The following is a 15142-nucleotide window of genomic DNA, read 5'->3' as shown; positions in this document are numbered from 1 at the left end:
GGGACACATATTCATGACAAAAGACGTACAAAAGTGGATTTTGCATGATAGGTCCCCTTTAAGTTGAGATCAAAACCCTGCTGTCTGTCGTCTCAAACGGGTCATCCAGCTTTCTATCTGGAGTTCACTAATCTCAAAGAAAATACCTGACAAAATAGAAAATCCCTCCGGAGGTCTTCAATTAGACTATGCTGACATCCTATGGAGGGTTTTTGCACTGCAGAGGCTCTAAAGACTATTTCAAATTCCAGCATTTCTCATTAGAAATGTTAAAAATGACTTTTGCATTTTCGCATGCTTTAAATGTGCCACTGTTACTTGGTCCGTGATTGGATCAGCTACTGACCAATGAGAGACGTGAACAGCTCCGGAGCAGAGCTTCCTGCAGCCATGAATGTCGCTCCGGCCACATCTTCACTAAGCTGCAGGTTCTGAAACATGAAAAGAAAAGAAATAAAAGCTCAGAATAAAATGAAAAAGAAACAAATAATCGTCTGTTAAACTAAGAAAATAGTATCTGTAACAATAGCCGTTAGCTCACCTCAGATATCTTCTCAAGAGACGGGACAAAGTAGTCATCGCAGACGAGGGCCAGAGCGTAGAACATGTAGATGGCCTGGATAGAATAAGAAAGAACAGGGACAAACTCTCACTAAGTTATGTAGGTCTTGTTTTGTAAAATATTTTGTTGATTTCAGGGGATAGCTTGCATAATACTCACACAGAGAGCATGCAGACAAACGGCCCCCTTCTTCCTCTGCTCCTTGGTAAAAATGTCCTCTGGAAACTCGTGGATGGCTGAAGGGGAATAGACATAATAATGATTTACATACAGTTAATGTTCTCAGTGTTCTCAGTTACACACAAGACGAGCCTTATGCTACAATCTGCAAACGTAATAAAAAAGCCTGATTGTCTTCGTCATCAATTCACTGAACAGACGAATACAATAGGTATAAATAGTCTGTAAGAAAGTGATATAACATATACTGAAGAGAAGTATAAGCACAAGGCTAACGTCAAATGAAAGATCTTAAGACTATGCAAACCTAAGGCTTGCTTTTCTAAAATGTTGGTAAATGATGCCAAGAGGATGAATCCACATGACGGGTGTTTCTTATCAAAATGGCGATCAGTGTATTAGAACACTGTCATGCTTTGGGCTGGTCCGAATAAAAGGCCACTCTGAAATGTGCAGATGACTAACACAACCAAATGCTGAAGATGAGCAAGACTTGAGCGAATTGGAAAAATGGGATCAATAACAAATGTGTGCATTTTAAATGATTCTGTCCTGTAAGGCATGTATTCATATTTGAGGCGTAAACTACACTTTGAGAATAAATGACATTGTTATCGTCCTGCAAAAAAGATTATTACCGGATTAAATCATTTGCCTGAGTTCCTGTACTGTTGAATTTCAGTATACATTTCTTAAAGTATTGCTAACTATAAATACAAGCAGTTATTTTTTAAATAAATAAAAATATTTAAAGAAGAGTTTTTCTTTTTTCAAAATGTGTAAAAATACTATTTATCTCCTGCATGGTAAAACCCACAACAACATCATGTTTGTCTTGAAGTGAAGTGTGAGACAGGAAGTGAAACTGGCAGCTGCTTCCTGTCCTCCGAGTGTTAAGGAGAAAAAAGGGCTAATGACAGCCTAGCTCCCCTCTGCTCCCTGAACGTTACAAAGGAGAGCCTGGAGAGTGCAGATCTAATTCTCAACTCAGAGCCGAGCTGGATGAATTTAAACTACTGGAGAGCATGGAGCTATAAATAGCTCTTCTGCTGTGAGACAACAGTGGGTCAACAGGCACACAATAAGCAGAGAGCAGCCGTCACGATGCACGCTGCGCCGCGGCTGCATGGAAACTGAACAACAGACTGCGTGGATTAGGAGAGGGTCCCTGGTGAGCGAGGATATGAGATTTGGTCTTTGACACGGCAGTGTGAGAGGCCATATGCTCCAGAGAGGGGACAGTCATTTGGCTATGTTCAGTTAGAACATCTAAATGTTTGTGCAGCAATGTTTACAGATTTGTGTCTGTGCCAGAGCGAGCACTGTCTGCTTGTTGTGCCATAAACTGAGGCCCAGTGCTCTCCGTTCCTCTCTCTCTTAAGAGGAACAATCCAATTTTCTTGTGCCAGCTGTCATATTGTATCCGCCAAATCATCGAGGCTTAGCATGTAAACTTTCTGTCATCTTATCGCACGAAACAGGGAAGCCTGAATGCGAGCTGCACAGTTTGAGTCTTCTCCTCTGAAGCTGATCAGCGGCTGGACATCTGGGGCTTTATTTCGTTTCACCTTCTTCTCTGGGTCCCGGCGCTGGAAGATATCCAGTCTCCTTTCTTCCCCGAAACATAAACTCTCAGGTTATTCTGTCGCTGGAAACCGAGGGCTGCAACATGTACCTCAGATAGATGCTTTGAGGAGTTGCTCTGGTGAAGGCAGTTGCTATGGCGACACTCTCCCTGGGGGCAGCTTTTTTTTTCCCTTTTTTTTTTTGATGGGTGGCAGTAGGAAGCCAGAGGCAAGGCAATTGCCTGAACAGTGAGAAAGGGGGAGGTGAATATGTGTTTCCCATGGTTTGGGGTTTATGAAGAATGAAAAAAAAAAAAGCTAAGTGACAGCAGCTCAGTCTAAAAATATTTATTTTTCCTTACAAACCCTCAGGAGAGGTCTGAGAGAGCGAGGCAGGGGAGGGAACGGCGGGGAGATACACAGCGTCTCTCAGCGCACTGGTTTACTGAAGGCTACTGGACAGGAATGTGCTTTGCCCCGATTTCACAAAACAACACCACAAACTGAAACACAAACAGGTTCAAGATGATCACGTGCAACTTTCCACATTAGGGATTTAAGCCAGATGTGCCTTCAGCTTGATGAAGTCACTCGTTTTGTAGGCAGAGGTCGACCTGCGCTGTTGATGTGCTCGTACTCTGACAATAGAAGGGGTCTCTGTACTCGTCACCTCTCTCTGCGCTCGGTGTCTTTCTACCGTCAGAATCATGAAATGCTCCCACAACGCCGTCACCTCTGATCCAGTTCTGTCTGTCTTCACAGCAGCTCACATCAGTGGCTTTTAGTCCAAGCTAGAGTGCTCTTTAAAAGATCCTTCACAAGTAGCACCTCCTTAACCTTCTTCTATTGTACTAGGGCTGCTCAATAAAAATAAAAAAAACATAATCGAAATAAAACGTTTTTTGTTTTTTTTTATTATTATTTTTGTATTGGTTTTTCAGTTGAATTATACTTAAAGTTAAGGGTAATCAATTGTTAAAAACATACTATTCACATTTTTTTTTTTCAATAAATGGATGTTTTCAAAGTAAATGGATAATCGTTTTTAATAATCGTGATATCAATTATTGACCAACATAANTGTGTGTGTGTGTGTGTGTGTGTGTGTGTGTGTGTGTGTGTGTGTGTGTGTGTGTGTGTGTGTGTGCCTGAGAGAAATACATCAATCTGGGTCAGTATGTACACACACACACACACACACACACACACACACACACACACACACACACACACACACACACACACAGTCACTGATAGTGTCTGTGTATTTAAATCTTTAGGGGGAGAGTTTCGGGGACTGTGTTGTTCAAGTGAATCTGAGAGGAGAGCTGAACCATCAAAGCTGAACTTATTGCTCTTGAATGGTCCTGAATATTAATGTGTGACCCAGAGCTAAACTCCAGACGAGAAACCCTCTGCATGTGCAGATCAAATGAACAAATGCTGCCCATGCTAGAAAAGAGAACCAATACATATATATACATCAAGATGCTAAACATTCACCTGTTTGCAACTTAGAGATTATGTATCACTTGTATATAGACTCTTAAGGCACTACTCTATTCTATTTGATTGTATACTTACACATTTTCATCGACATAACTACACTGTAGCTATGTACGAATGACAATAAAAGCCTTGAATCTTGAATCAAGATAAACTGGCTGGTAAAAAAACATTTGTCTAGAATATCATATGATCCAGGCTTATCACAGATATATCCAATATGTGCAACCGAAAGCTTCAAAGACATTGCAATACAGAAAAGGCGAAACATAATTTTTGGTAAGGAAAAAAAGCTCAAAATTGACTAGTGTGCACAAAAAAAGTAAAGACATGTTTATTTTTCATCTTGCTTAAACATGACTTGGTCAAATTGTGGGTGATCTTTACAGACATTTCCGTATGTCATGCATTTTCCGTAAGAACAAACAAACATACTTTCTGGGTCAGTGATAAGTATATTGATATTATGCTGACAGAGTGAGAACCATTTTACTGATCTCTTTCCTCTGAAATTCAATGTAATCTTTTTCCTTTTGGCCAGCAATTTAAAGTCACCCTCAACTCAGAAATTAGTTTTGGGTACTACTACTCAGAACTCCATTGACCTTCACTGTTCAACATGATGCATTGTGCAGAGTTTGACACTAAAAGGCTGTTTTAACATGAATCTGCTGAAGGGGAAACGTCCCTCTGAGCTGTTCTTAAATTACCATTTGACATTACAGCCATGACTCGGAAGTCATTTGAGTTCCGATACACAACTCACACAAGAATGATGTTTATAGATAAATCAGTGCACAAACACTATAAAATATGACTTAGTGCAAGTAAGCAACATCTCTTGTCCTGCAATTAAACGTTTGAAACATCTGCATATTCAAAGATGGATTTTTCCAAGAAGAACAAAGAGTAGCTCTCAAGGTTATCATTGTTATTTATTTTTTAAACCATGTATGAAAATGCTCTGCAATTATCAGAACTCCCACCCATACACAGTTTTCCCCCTAATTATCCAAGCAAAGTATGAAAGCCATTTTGTCACAAGGCATAACCAACAAAGGAAACTTTCACCTAAAAAGCTCAAATTATTATTATTTTGGAATATCATGGCTAAATGTATGTATTTCGTTATTAACAGATGTCTTATTGTGTTGTTAAATACAACAAATATTAAAATAGAAATGCAAAATCATGATTTGTAGTGTAAAAAAACAAGATGGATAAGGATTTGGACATATATCTAATATATCCTTTCTCTGTTCCTATCCAATCCAGGATTACTACTGCATAGATCCTCTTAGCCTGTACCTCTTCAAGTTAGGAACAAGTGGCAGTGATCCCAATTCTAAAAATAATTCAGTCAATTATGTTCACATATTACCGTTTGACTCAGGTTTGATTCAAAGCCTAAAAAGGAGAGGCTTGGGTAATGAACACAGCCCACAGCCTCCTCCTGCCTAATCAAGCCTTGGAGGAGTCCTCCCACTCCTCTTAAATCCACTACACACAGGACTGAGGATGATTACATCGCCCTGACTTCCTACATTACACCAATCTCACTGATGGATAGATCTCTGCTGTTTGTGAATCAGCTGCTTGAGGAATCAATAATCTATCACTTTCGACTCTTTCTGTCTGTCTGTCTGTCTGTCTGTCTGTCTGTCTGTCTGTGATGTGTGTGTGTGTGTGTGTGTGTGTGTGTAGTCCTCTATAATGAAGTTTAAAATCAGATTAACATTTAAATTAGATAATTTGAATGTATTGCACAAGCCTCAAATAGACCCTCTGATGGCAAGAATTGAACTATTTATGTCCCTTTATCAATGGCATTTTGAAGACATTTTGATCAAATTATGATCACCAGCGAGACTCAAAACTCCCAGAATGATAAATATTTAAATGTGAGTTAAACGTATGCAGCTCAGGTAGATCCCCCACAAGTTTCAGCTGAGATAAAAAATGTATTTCAGACTCTTGCAACGACCTTTGCAATGCGCACAGTAATTGAATGTGCGGACTCATTAACGAATGGAATATATTTGATCTCCGATTAACCAGCAGGGAGGGAAGTTGACAAAGTCTGTTTTGTCCTTTGATTCAGGTGACATTTTTCCCTGTTGTGACACATCACCAATGACAGAATAACGCAGAGAATAAGAACAACAAGTAAGCTTATAATTAAATTCATGCGTAATGTAATGGATGAGGGGATAAAAAAGTTCACATTGCTGAATTAAATACAGAGATGAAATAAGATGTGATCCTATCCGACACAAACAATAAACTCAAATACCTACAGTACTCTTGGTTCAACTCATCCACACCGTGCGTAAACAGCTGTTGCTCTTACCTATTCTGAGGACTTGAGGGGAGCTCAGACAGAGCTGCAGCGCGAAGAGAAGACAGAAGAAAAGTCTCTTTGCTTCCTCCATTGTGCTTCGGGGAACTCACCGCGGGCATTGACACCATGACAGGAAGGCACGGCCTCTATCCGAGCGCAGAGACACCTGCCGTGCCATCATGCCAGCGCACAACCCAAGTTTTATTCCCAATGAAATGCTCTCCACTCTGCATCAGGATGTCGCACAGAAGAAACGAAGAAGCATCAACAGCGTGGATCCAAACTTTCCTGTACAAAAATCTATCCAATTCACATCTTCTGTGGAAAAACTGTGTGTAAACAGTAGTGAGCACGTCCACTTTCACGCACTGGTCCAACGAGGAGGCTGAGCTGAAGGCAGAGAGCCCGCGGAACAGCGATAACACGATGAAGAGGCATTCATTTCCGGTACGAACTTTCAAAATAAAAATAAAAATGGTAGGATACACCTGGGCGGAGAGATTGTAAAGAAACAATACACTTAATTGCATAAAATTGAAGTTATTTTCTCTATCCAAAGAAGTGAAGTTATGTGTGTCGCTGGTATGCTTGTATTTCATAATCATAAAAATACATGGTCTAGCCTTAAGCTTTCCATCATGGCAGTTGAAACCCATACTTTATTCTACTATACAAATTGGGCTGTTTGTACCAAAAGTGGTTGAAATATATATATTTTGTATAATATTATATTTTTTTAATTGAAATACCAGTTTTTACACTGAATAGTCTGATTATCTCTGGATGGCTTGGCTGTATTCGGTATGGATTAAGGAGCAGATGGATTGGCAGCGGCTCTGCACCGGTCCTGATGAGGAGAATAATCTTCAGGTTATGGGCAGATGCCAGATTATCTCTCACTGCAGACAAGGTCTTATCTGAGTAGGTCACTGGAAGCCTTCCCATTCTCATATAACAAATACAGGACAGGGCAATGTTTTTTTTGTACTGATTTAAAAAAAGAAGAAAAAAAGGAGTAAGAGATGTGCTCTAACAGCTGCCATCAGACTTAAACACATTGTTGTATCTTTAAAGAGAACAATCTCTTCAGGGACTGGTCAGCTTTCTGTCCCCAGAGTCAGAACTAAACATGAAAAAGCAGCATTTAGTTATTATGCTCCAAATATCTGGAACAAACTCCCAGAAACCTGCAGGTCCGCTGCAACTCTGACTACTTTTAAATCCAGACTAAAGACTTTTCTTTTTGCCACTGCTTTTAATTGAACTATTCATATCTTAGACTGCACTGTAACTTTTATCCATTTATTTTTTCTATTAATGTTTCTTTAATTATCTTTTCTTTTTAATGACTGATTTTAAATTCCATTTTCTTAATGTCTTTCATTTTTTGTAAGGCACTTTGAATTGCCTTGTGTTGAAAGGTGCTATATAAATAAACTTGCCTTGCCTTGAATACATATTTTTGTTTCATGTTTTTTATAAATATTTGAGTATATGAAAGAGGGATTTGTGTAGCTTGTGACATGTATTTGCTTTTGGGTTTTTGTAGTTTGTTAACTCTGGACGGTTGTGTGATACCGTGACATTTGAAAAAGGCAAAGATTCAAATGGCCAGCTAACTCACATTCTTCATCTCCTCAAGACATTACGTCAGAACTGACATTTGGTTTATCACAATGTCTGTCAACTGTCTCGAAGCCAGCGAGCTCCAGAAAAAAAGCTGCCAACTTCAACCTGGACCTCTGACAAAACAGACAAACTTAATTAACTCAGGAAATGACCATCAGCCTCTCCAGAAGGAGACCTTGGGCAACAGCTCCGGCGCTAAACTGGTCTGAGCAGAAGGGGTCTCTGCATGGTGAAGTCCCTGCATCTCAATGTCTGCTAGAGTTACAGAAGACCCTTAAAGGTTAACCCTAACCCTTTAAATGCAATAAATGAATATATTTCGAAAAAGACAAAATTCTATAGAAACTGAAGACACTGGATTACCAGATTCATTTAAACTACATTTTGCAATTCAGGATATGTTAAATATTTTTTATTTAGTACTTTACTGTACATATTTACATTGTAACCATTAGTTTATACTAAGGAAATATATATTTTTCATTATTTGACAATCCTCAAATTGAAGGCAAAACAATTCAATACTGGAATTGAGTTTTAAAAGGCACCTGGAATCAATCTTTTTTTGTTCCGAATGGGATTTTCTGATAATCCAAATGAGGCGTTTATGATGTCAGCCAATAATCTAGCTCTGCTTTTTTATCAGGGTTGTTGAAAGAAGGCTTTGTCCATTACCTAAAAAAAATAATAATAAAAAAGGACTTACGAGTTAACTAATGCAGCAGCACTTACAAGGGTCTGGCTTATTTCAAGCGAATATATCTGCACTTGTCTTATTGTTCTGAGTTTAACCTTTATGGTTTAATGCTCTTATTGCAAGTTGCTTTGGATAAAAGCGGCAGCTCAATGTCATCCAATCTAATAATAATGGAAAGCCACCCCTTCAGTGAAGTGTGAACACGACAAATAAAAAGCACATTCACACAAAACTAAATTTAGAAAATTTATTTTAACATAAAAATTATAATACTCCACAGTTTTATGTACGAACACAGTTTTAAAAGTACAAAGGGAGGAGTCAAAGGGGGTCTCACAGGATTTTGCCTCCAAGGCCAGGTGATTGTACCTCACAGTCTGAACGTCTCTGCTGGGCTCCGTCACCCAGACAGCTAAAACCTAAGAAACCAGCATCGTAATAAAAACACAATAAGAAACATCCAAAGTGTATTATCTACCTCCACTCTCCTCCCACTCTGTATCAGAGTAGCTTTCAGATTCCCCCCCTCCCCCTCACAGTAGGGTATTAAGTGCATGTTCAATACATCCATTAAGGTGCGCATGACTGTTCAGCAATCAGCGTGTTGTGAAGACATAAAGTGAAACAGCACAGCCTGGTGGAGAATGGAAGAAATGCAGGAAAGGACTTAAGTAAGGGTTGATGATAAATGTCATGGATGTGAAGTCTGTCTCTACCAGCTTTTCTGTGGTTGTGATGCTTTCTGACATGACAAAGGTCAAAGAGCTGGAGAGAGAGAAGGAGATGAAGAGATCAGAGGAAAACCGTTTGATTCTCCTTGGAGTCACCAACATGGTTCTGTTGAATAACTCCTTTCAAAACATCAAAGAAAATTCAAGTAAAACAGGATGGTTGGAGGAGTTATAATGCTATTAACCAAGATGTGGAGCATGAGGAGGCCTCAGGGGTGAGAAGAATCCAGTTTAATGATGACCTTGATGGAGTTCCCAAAATAACAACTGCATTTTATTAGAGCAACAAAATCATAGGCTGGACATTCATGTGAAGGTCACGAGCGACGGCTCTGTCAAGCTTGTTTCTGGCACCAAACACACAAAAGGTGGTTTGTAACACTGGGCAGCTGAGTGTGGTGTAAACATTGAAAGTTACAGTCAAAAAGCAATAATTAAATAAAGATTTCAAAAAGGATATGCTAGGAGACAAAAGTGAGCTTCAAAACATTTTCATAACAAGAGGTTAACGGCACTCTATTGTACTCCTGGCTATACATCAATGTGCAGCTGATATTAAGTTAAAACGTTAAAAAGCACGATAAAGCTAGTTGGATCTCACCATCTTTTTACACAGCAGTCGTTTAGCCAAAAGCACCTGAAGAAAGTTCAGTAACACACAGCCCTTTGAGTGTTAAAATACAAACAGTTTGAGTCAGAAAAATATAACACCCACATTCCTGTGTTGAAAAATAGACATTTTTGGCCAGAAGATCCCGGTTCAGTGATGACGTCTCTTCAGTAATGTGTGCACGGTACATGTGTCTGTGCTCCTGTGTACTGTCAGTGTACAAACACACACTTTGCTTGTTTACTTGCGTGCACATGCAGTGCTGTCTTTTTCAAACGTTCACATACAATTCCAGAGGTTTATGTGAAGTTTGGGTATCAAGAAACAGTGAGGACCGTGTTTTCTTTTGGGTTCACTTAGAAGCAGTTGGGGATGAGAAGCTCCCCTCGCTCGCTCGGTGGCTCAGCACTTTGGGATTGTCAGAACAAGGGAGATGCAGGAGAGGTGGGAAGAAGGGGGTTGTGTAGCAACACAGGGAGGACTGGGTGAGGTTCAATTCCTCCTATACACAAATACCTCCAAATTCAACATATTTAAAGCTTGTGTTCAACCTCTCCCCCGTTTTCTTGCACTCTTACTTTATGTAAAAAAAGTTAAATAAACCACCCTTTTGGCTCATTTTCTTCATCTTTCTATTAGTCCCAATCAGAAGACGTCACCGTTGCACCCGTTACCAAAGTCGTCCCGTCGCACCCAGATGACATCATGGTCTTTGTTTGAGGCCCCCTCCACAGAACACTGCTTCAGGGGGGCGAGCGTCAGACCTGGGGTTGAACAGCGGGAGATGGCGACCCCGCAGGACGAGAAAGAGTCTACGGAGCCTGAATTGTCCCGCAGCTTTATCCGTTCTACTTCCTCCTCCTGCATCACGCTCAGCATGACCTCACTTCCTGTCTCCACCCGTCCGTTCAGGTTGTGGCTCGTCATCTCTCCGCCCTGTAGCTCCAGTCTCTCCATCTTACCCTCCAGGTCGGCCGGTTCTGCAGACGCTGCTCGGACAGACTTGCAGTATTCGTCGTCTTCGCTCAAAATGTCCGTCTCCTTCACCATACCCTGGTCCTCATAGCAACCCAGGTCGAACTGCTCCTCCACCCAGCGGTCAGTGTCCTCCCCTTGAGGTTTTTGGGTTTGAGGAAGAGCATGCTGGGACATCAATGGGTAGGAGGAGTGGTGGGTGGTCTCTGGGTCAGTGCTGTTGTTGTTGTTGCCATGGAAGATCAGGTCGGTGTCGATGGTGACGCGGTTCCTCACCAGCTTCCTGCGGGGCAGCGTCCGTGATGGAGCTGATTCTGAACCGACAGGAGGAGACATGTTTTACTTTGTGAATATCATGTACTAAACATCGTTGGTCCCTTCTTGTGCTGTGAACTAAAAGCTTTACCTAAGTTTTGTTACCTGCTCTGTTCATGCCGGGACGCGCCCCTTTAAGGGCACACAGGCGCTTCCCTCCAAACGGGACGTACTGCTGGTTGAGAGGCAGAGACTCCGTCTTCAGGAGCTGCCGGCGCTGCTTCTCCCTGAGGATGGAGTGGACTGCTTTCAGGAAGTCCTTCTTACTATCTGGAGAACTGCAGATTGGAGAAAAACACAATAACTTAAAGACAACATACTAGAGCAGGGGTGTCCAAACTTTTTTCACCGAGGGCCACATACAGAAATATATACGAAGGGCTGGGCCACTCACTAGAGGTATATCGCCTCATAAGTTCAGGTATAAATTAGAAGAAAAAAAATCTAATTGTTGGAAGCTCATCTACGGAAGAGGATTAGGGCCACATTATTATTTTTTTTGGGAGGATTTGAAAAAAATATGTTTTTTTTTGTTCTGAGAAAAAAGTCAGAATTCTGACTTTAATCTCAGAATTCTGACTTTTTTCTCAGAAAAAAAACAACGTTTTTTTTCCAAATCCTCCCAAAAGAAAAATCATGTGGCCCTAATCCTCTTCCGTACTCATCCCTTAAAACAGAAGCCTCAGATTGATTATAATAAGGAGAAATAGGAAGGGTGTATTTCAAGCTTGTTATGTCAATTTGTCATTGGGTTTTTTTACTTATCAACTAGTTAGAAAAAGTTTCCAACTTGAATTGACTGAATGTGTTTGAAAAGTATTCTTATTAACACATGAATACTACTGTGTATATATTTTCACATTTATAGTTAAGTAGTACAATATAAGACAAGCACAAGTTTCATTTGTGGGCCATATTCCATTATACTGTTTGAATTTGCTGAGGGCCGATTCAAAATGGTACGCGGGCCGTAGTTACTAGAGAAAAGGTCATTTTGTATTCTATGTTCTGCCTCCAGTTCACATGTTTCCAATGCATGTGTGCATTTTTGGAAAATACTAATTCATACCTGCAGCACAACTGGAAGGTTCTCTCTGGTCTCCCCTCAGATTCAGATCTTATGTGAACTATCTCACACACCGTTGTTCCCTCAGAGTCTGAGAGGAGGAAGAGGAAAAGACAGATTTATTAAAAGCATTCAGTAAGCAACATCAATTCCTCCCCCCTTAACAACAGGCCATTAGGCAGATAAACGATAACACTTCAGCTGGATCGCCCGAGGGTGATTTAAGTTCCATTGAGGACAGGAATGTATGGAAGATTGCATGCAGGCCTACTAATAGGTATCCATCTGTTTTATTTAATAGGTTATCATTTATTTTGTTGGAAATAGAAAAAGCAACACTGAGTTGACAAAAGAGCCACAGAAGACACGGTCTAGATTGAGTCATTAGAAACAACTTCTGTGTTTTGGGATGACAGGTCCCTTCACAGGCAAATTATATTCTTTTTTTTTTAAATTGCCAAATACTTTTATTTTGATTAGGTCTTGGGTTGTGTGTTTTCAGGCAATGAGCAAATCTACTGGGGACAAAAAGCTCAAATCTACTTCAGGCACATTATAAAATACTAATACTCCAACATCTCCCTCTTGAGGACATCATTTAACTTTGATTAATAATACAGACTTTTGGTGCAGATTCTCAACAAATTCTCCCAGAATGATGTGTAACACATGAATCTATCTCAAATCCCTTCAGAGGTTTCCTCACTGATCAGACGTTCATAATGGAGGCGCCTGGCTGACTGAAAGTATCAGGTCAAAGACTCCACATGGCGGCTCGAAATGTTTTGTCTTTCTATTTCAATTTTCGTGTAATACATATTTCAGAGATAGAATAAATACAAAGGTATTTGATTTTACAGCTTATCTATTCCGATCATGAAAAATCGGGTGAGTGAGACAATACTTATTTTTTGTATACCAAAATGAATGTAGTCGTTTTCTAGAAGTTAACTAGGAGGATTTTGTGTGTAAAAAGAACTATGAGATTGACCCTTCACTCAACTAGAACTGGCCCCAACAGCAATCCTAATTTCTGTGATTCCTCACCTATCTGAAAACCTGAAGAATGGGGACGAAAGATGAAAAATATAATTGACTGCAAGTTACTGTATTTCAAAATACATACTTGAAAGAGCACGGTGTTGAAGAGAGTCCGTTGCGATCATGTGACGGAACCGGAAAGGGTCTTTGTCGTCACTCACAGACGCTCGGTGAGATCCACCCTGAGAAATACACACTGGGTAAATGTCTAATACAGAACCACTGCAATACGTCAACATGACAGCAGAGAGCAGTAGAGAGCAACGACAGAATGGTGGTGAAACATAATCTGTATTCAATTCTGATAAGAACCCTCATTCAGTCTACTGTCCATTTATGAAATACATAAACGTCCGTAATTTATTTTGCGATCGCGAAAAGAAAAAAAAGCAATTCAAAAAGCACTTCAGGGAAAGCCCAGAGTCCCAATCTGCACGGTAGTGTTTCCCTGACTAGATTAATCATCAGAAAATGGGAAAATACTTACAATTTTCCTCCTGTGCTTGGAGCTGTCTTTGTACACAAATACAACCGCTGTTTTGAACACTAAATGAAGACAAGGGAGAGATGGGAACCATTAGAACGGTCAGCATTCACACATTATATCCCCAAGTTAACTACAGTGACAACTTGACGCAGCATATAAAATGGACACTTTCACATGTTTGCATATTTTGAGGAAGAATAGCCTCAAACTGCTGGCACGCTTCAGCTATGAACTATGAAATTGGACCAAAGTCACGAGATTGCATGCACGAAGCAACGTCTTCCACTCACTAACGCCTTGCCAGGAAAAGCTCTTATAGCATGTAGATGTCACATTAGAGCCAAACGTGTCTGAGCTACGTAACATTTTTAGGCAAAAGGCACTCCTGGGTGTGTGAGAATACCATGTCACCCCTTTAATGTAAGGATTACACGCTGGTCTTCACGTGAAAAGGTGCTATATGCCCGACTGGGTTTTCCTTTTACCAAAGTGTGTTTCCTCACCATCAGAAATAGCACCGAGTGGCACACTATGCATGGCAGTGTTCAGTAGGATACAGTTAAGTGGTGCATGCTTGCACGTTTTAAGATACAGTATGCAGTGTTTCTCCAGAGCACAGAAGAGTTGAATTGCTCTTTTTTTTCTGCTGAGAAAAGTGTGAATGCATGTATATGGAAAATGTGTTTATTCATCTAAAAGAATAAATCCCACACTGTTTTAATAGTTAATACACGAGGATGAGCGCCTTACAGATCATCCGCCCGTGTGATCCTGTGCATGTGAGAGGATTTTCTAGTTACATAATGTGCTGACCAATACAAAGCTGATGTCATCATTTATTTTGTAAATACTTACATTGAAGAGCTATCTTAAAAATGAACACCAACATAAGTAAAAAAGTGTACTCTACGCTGTGAAACAACTTAAAGCCCCTGTCACACTGTCCCGAAATGTACACCCGATGGACAAACGAATATTGAATTGTGAATTGTGAATTTCGCACGAAGATGGCCCCGAACCACACACGAAGGCAACATTTACATTACATTTAAGACATACAACTGCAACGAAAGTAAACAAACAATTATGTTAAAGTATTATGATACTGTACTGATATTTTCAGACTTTGTTCTTTACTTTCTCTGTCTTTATATGTAGAAGATATTACATTTTCTCCGTCATGTTGTTTCCATAGCAACAACTGTCAACTTGCCTTCAAAATAATATATTATATCCTTTTCAGTTTCACAGAACACAAATTGGGTTATTTACATAATATGTTTACATGATTTAACAACCCGATGGACACACGATAAAGGAAATGTTCAAATTCGGCTCTGATCGTAGCAACATCGGGCCATTCGTGAGGGCATCTTAAGCCATCGTATGACCGCCAGTGGAGTTTCTTAGGCTCCGGCAGCAACTTCGTGAGCGGTG

At 40.2% G+C, this 15142-nt stretch overlaps 2 protein-coding genes across 6 annotated transcripts in view; both read right to left on the bottom strand.

Annotated features, from left to right (window-relative positions):
* Positions 1-338: 338 nt before the first annotated feature.
* On the bottom strand, positions 339-2464 carry LOC104950148 (sodium/potassium/calcium exchanger 3-like). Its single transcript, XM_010776635.1, has 4 exons — positions 2311-2464; positions 722-798; positions 542-616; positions 339-431 (listed from the first exon to the last, which is right to left on the bottom strand). The coding sequence occupies exons 1-4, from the start codon at positions 2366-2368 to the stop codon at positions 339-341; spliced, it is 303 nt and encodes a 100-aa protein (XP_010774937.1). The 5' UTR covers positions 2369-2464.
* A 6249-nt stretch (positions 2465-8713) lies between these two features.
* LOC104950131 (T-lymphoma invasion and metastasis-inducing protein 1-like) overlaps positions 8714-15142 on the bottom strand; it is a 40663-nt gene continuing 34234 nt past the window's right edge. For 4 of the 5 annotated variants that reach the window (XM_010776612.1, XM_010776611.1, XM_010776614.1 and 1 more), the window contains 5 exons: positions 13706-13764; positions 13304-13400; positions 12181-12268; positions 11217-11389; positions 8714-11110 (listed from right to left, as the gene is read on the bottom strand). In XM_010776612.1, the coding sequence (XP_010774914.1) occupies positions 10467-11110; positions 11217-11389; positions 12181-12268; positions 13304-13400; positions 13706-13764 (1061 nt within the window). In that variant the 3' untranslated portion in view covers positions 8714-10466. Of the gene's footprint in view, positions 11111-11202; positions 11390-12180; positions 12269-13303; positions 13401-13705; positions 13765-15142 lie in introns of all 5 variants that reach the window. The other variant, XM_010776610.1, reaches the window with a different exon arrangement.

This window comes from Notothenia coriiceps, unplaced genomic scaffold (assembly GCF_000735185.1).
Source record: "Notothenia coriiceps isolate Sejong01 unplaced genomic scaffold, NC01 NC01_scaffold00017075, whole genome shotgun sequence".
Taxonomy (NCBI): Eukaryota; Metazoa; Chordata; class Actinopteri; order Perciformes; family Nototheniidae; genus Notothenia; species Notothenia coriiceps.
The sequence above is the reverse complement of the archived record's forward strand: the minus strand, read 5'-3'. Positions and strand labels throughout refer to the sequence as shown.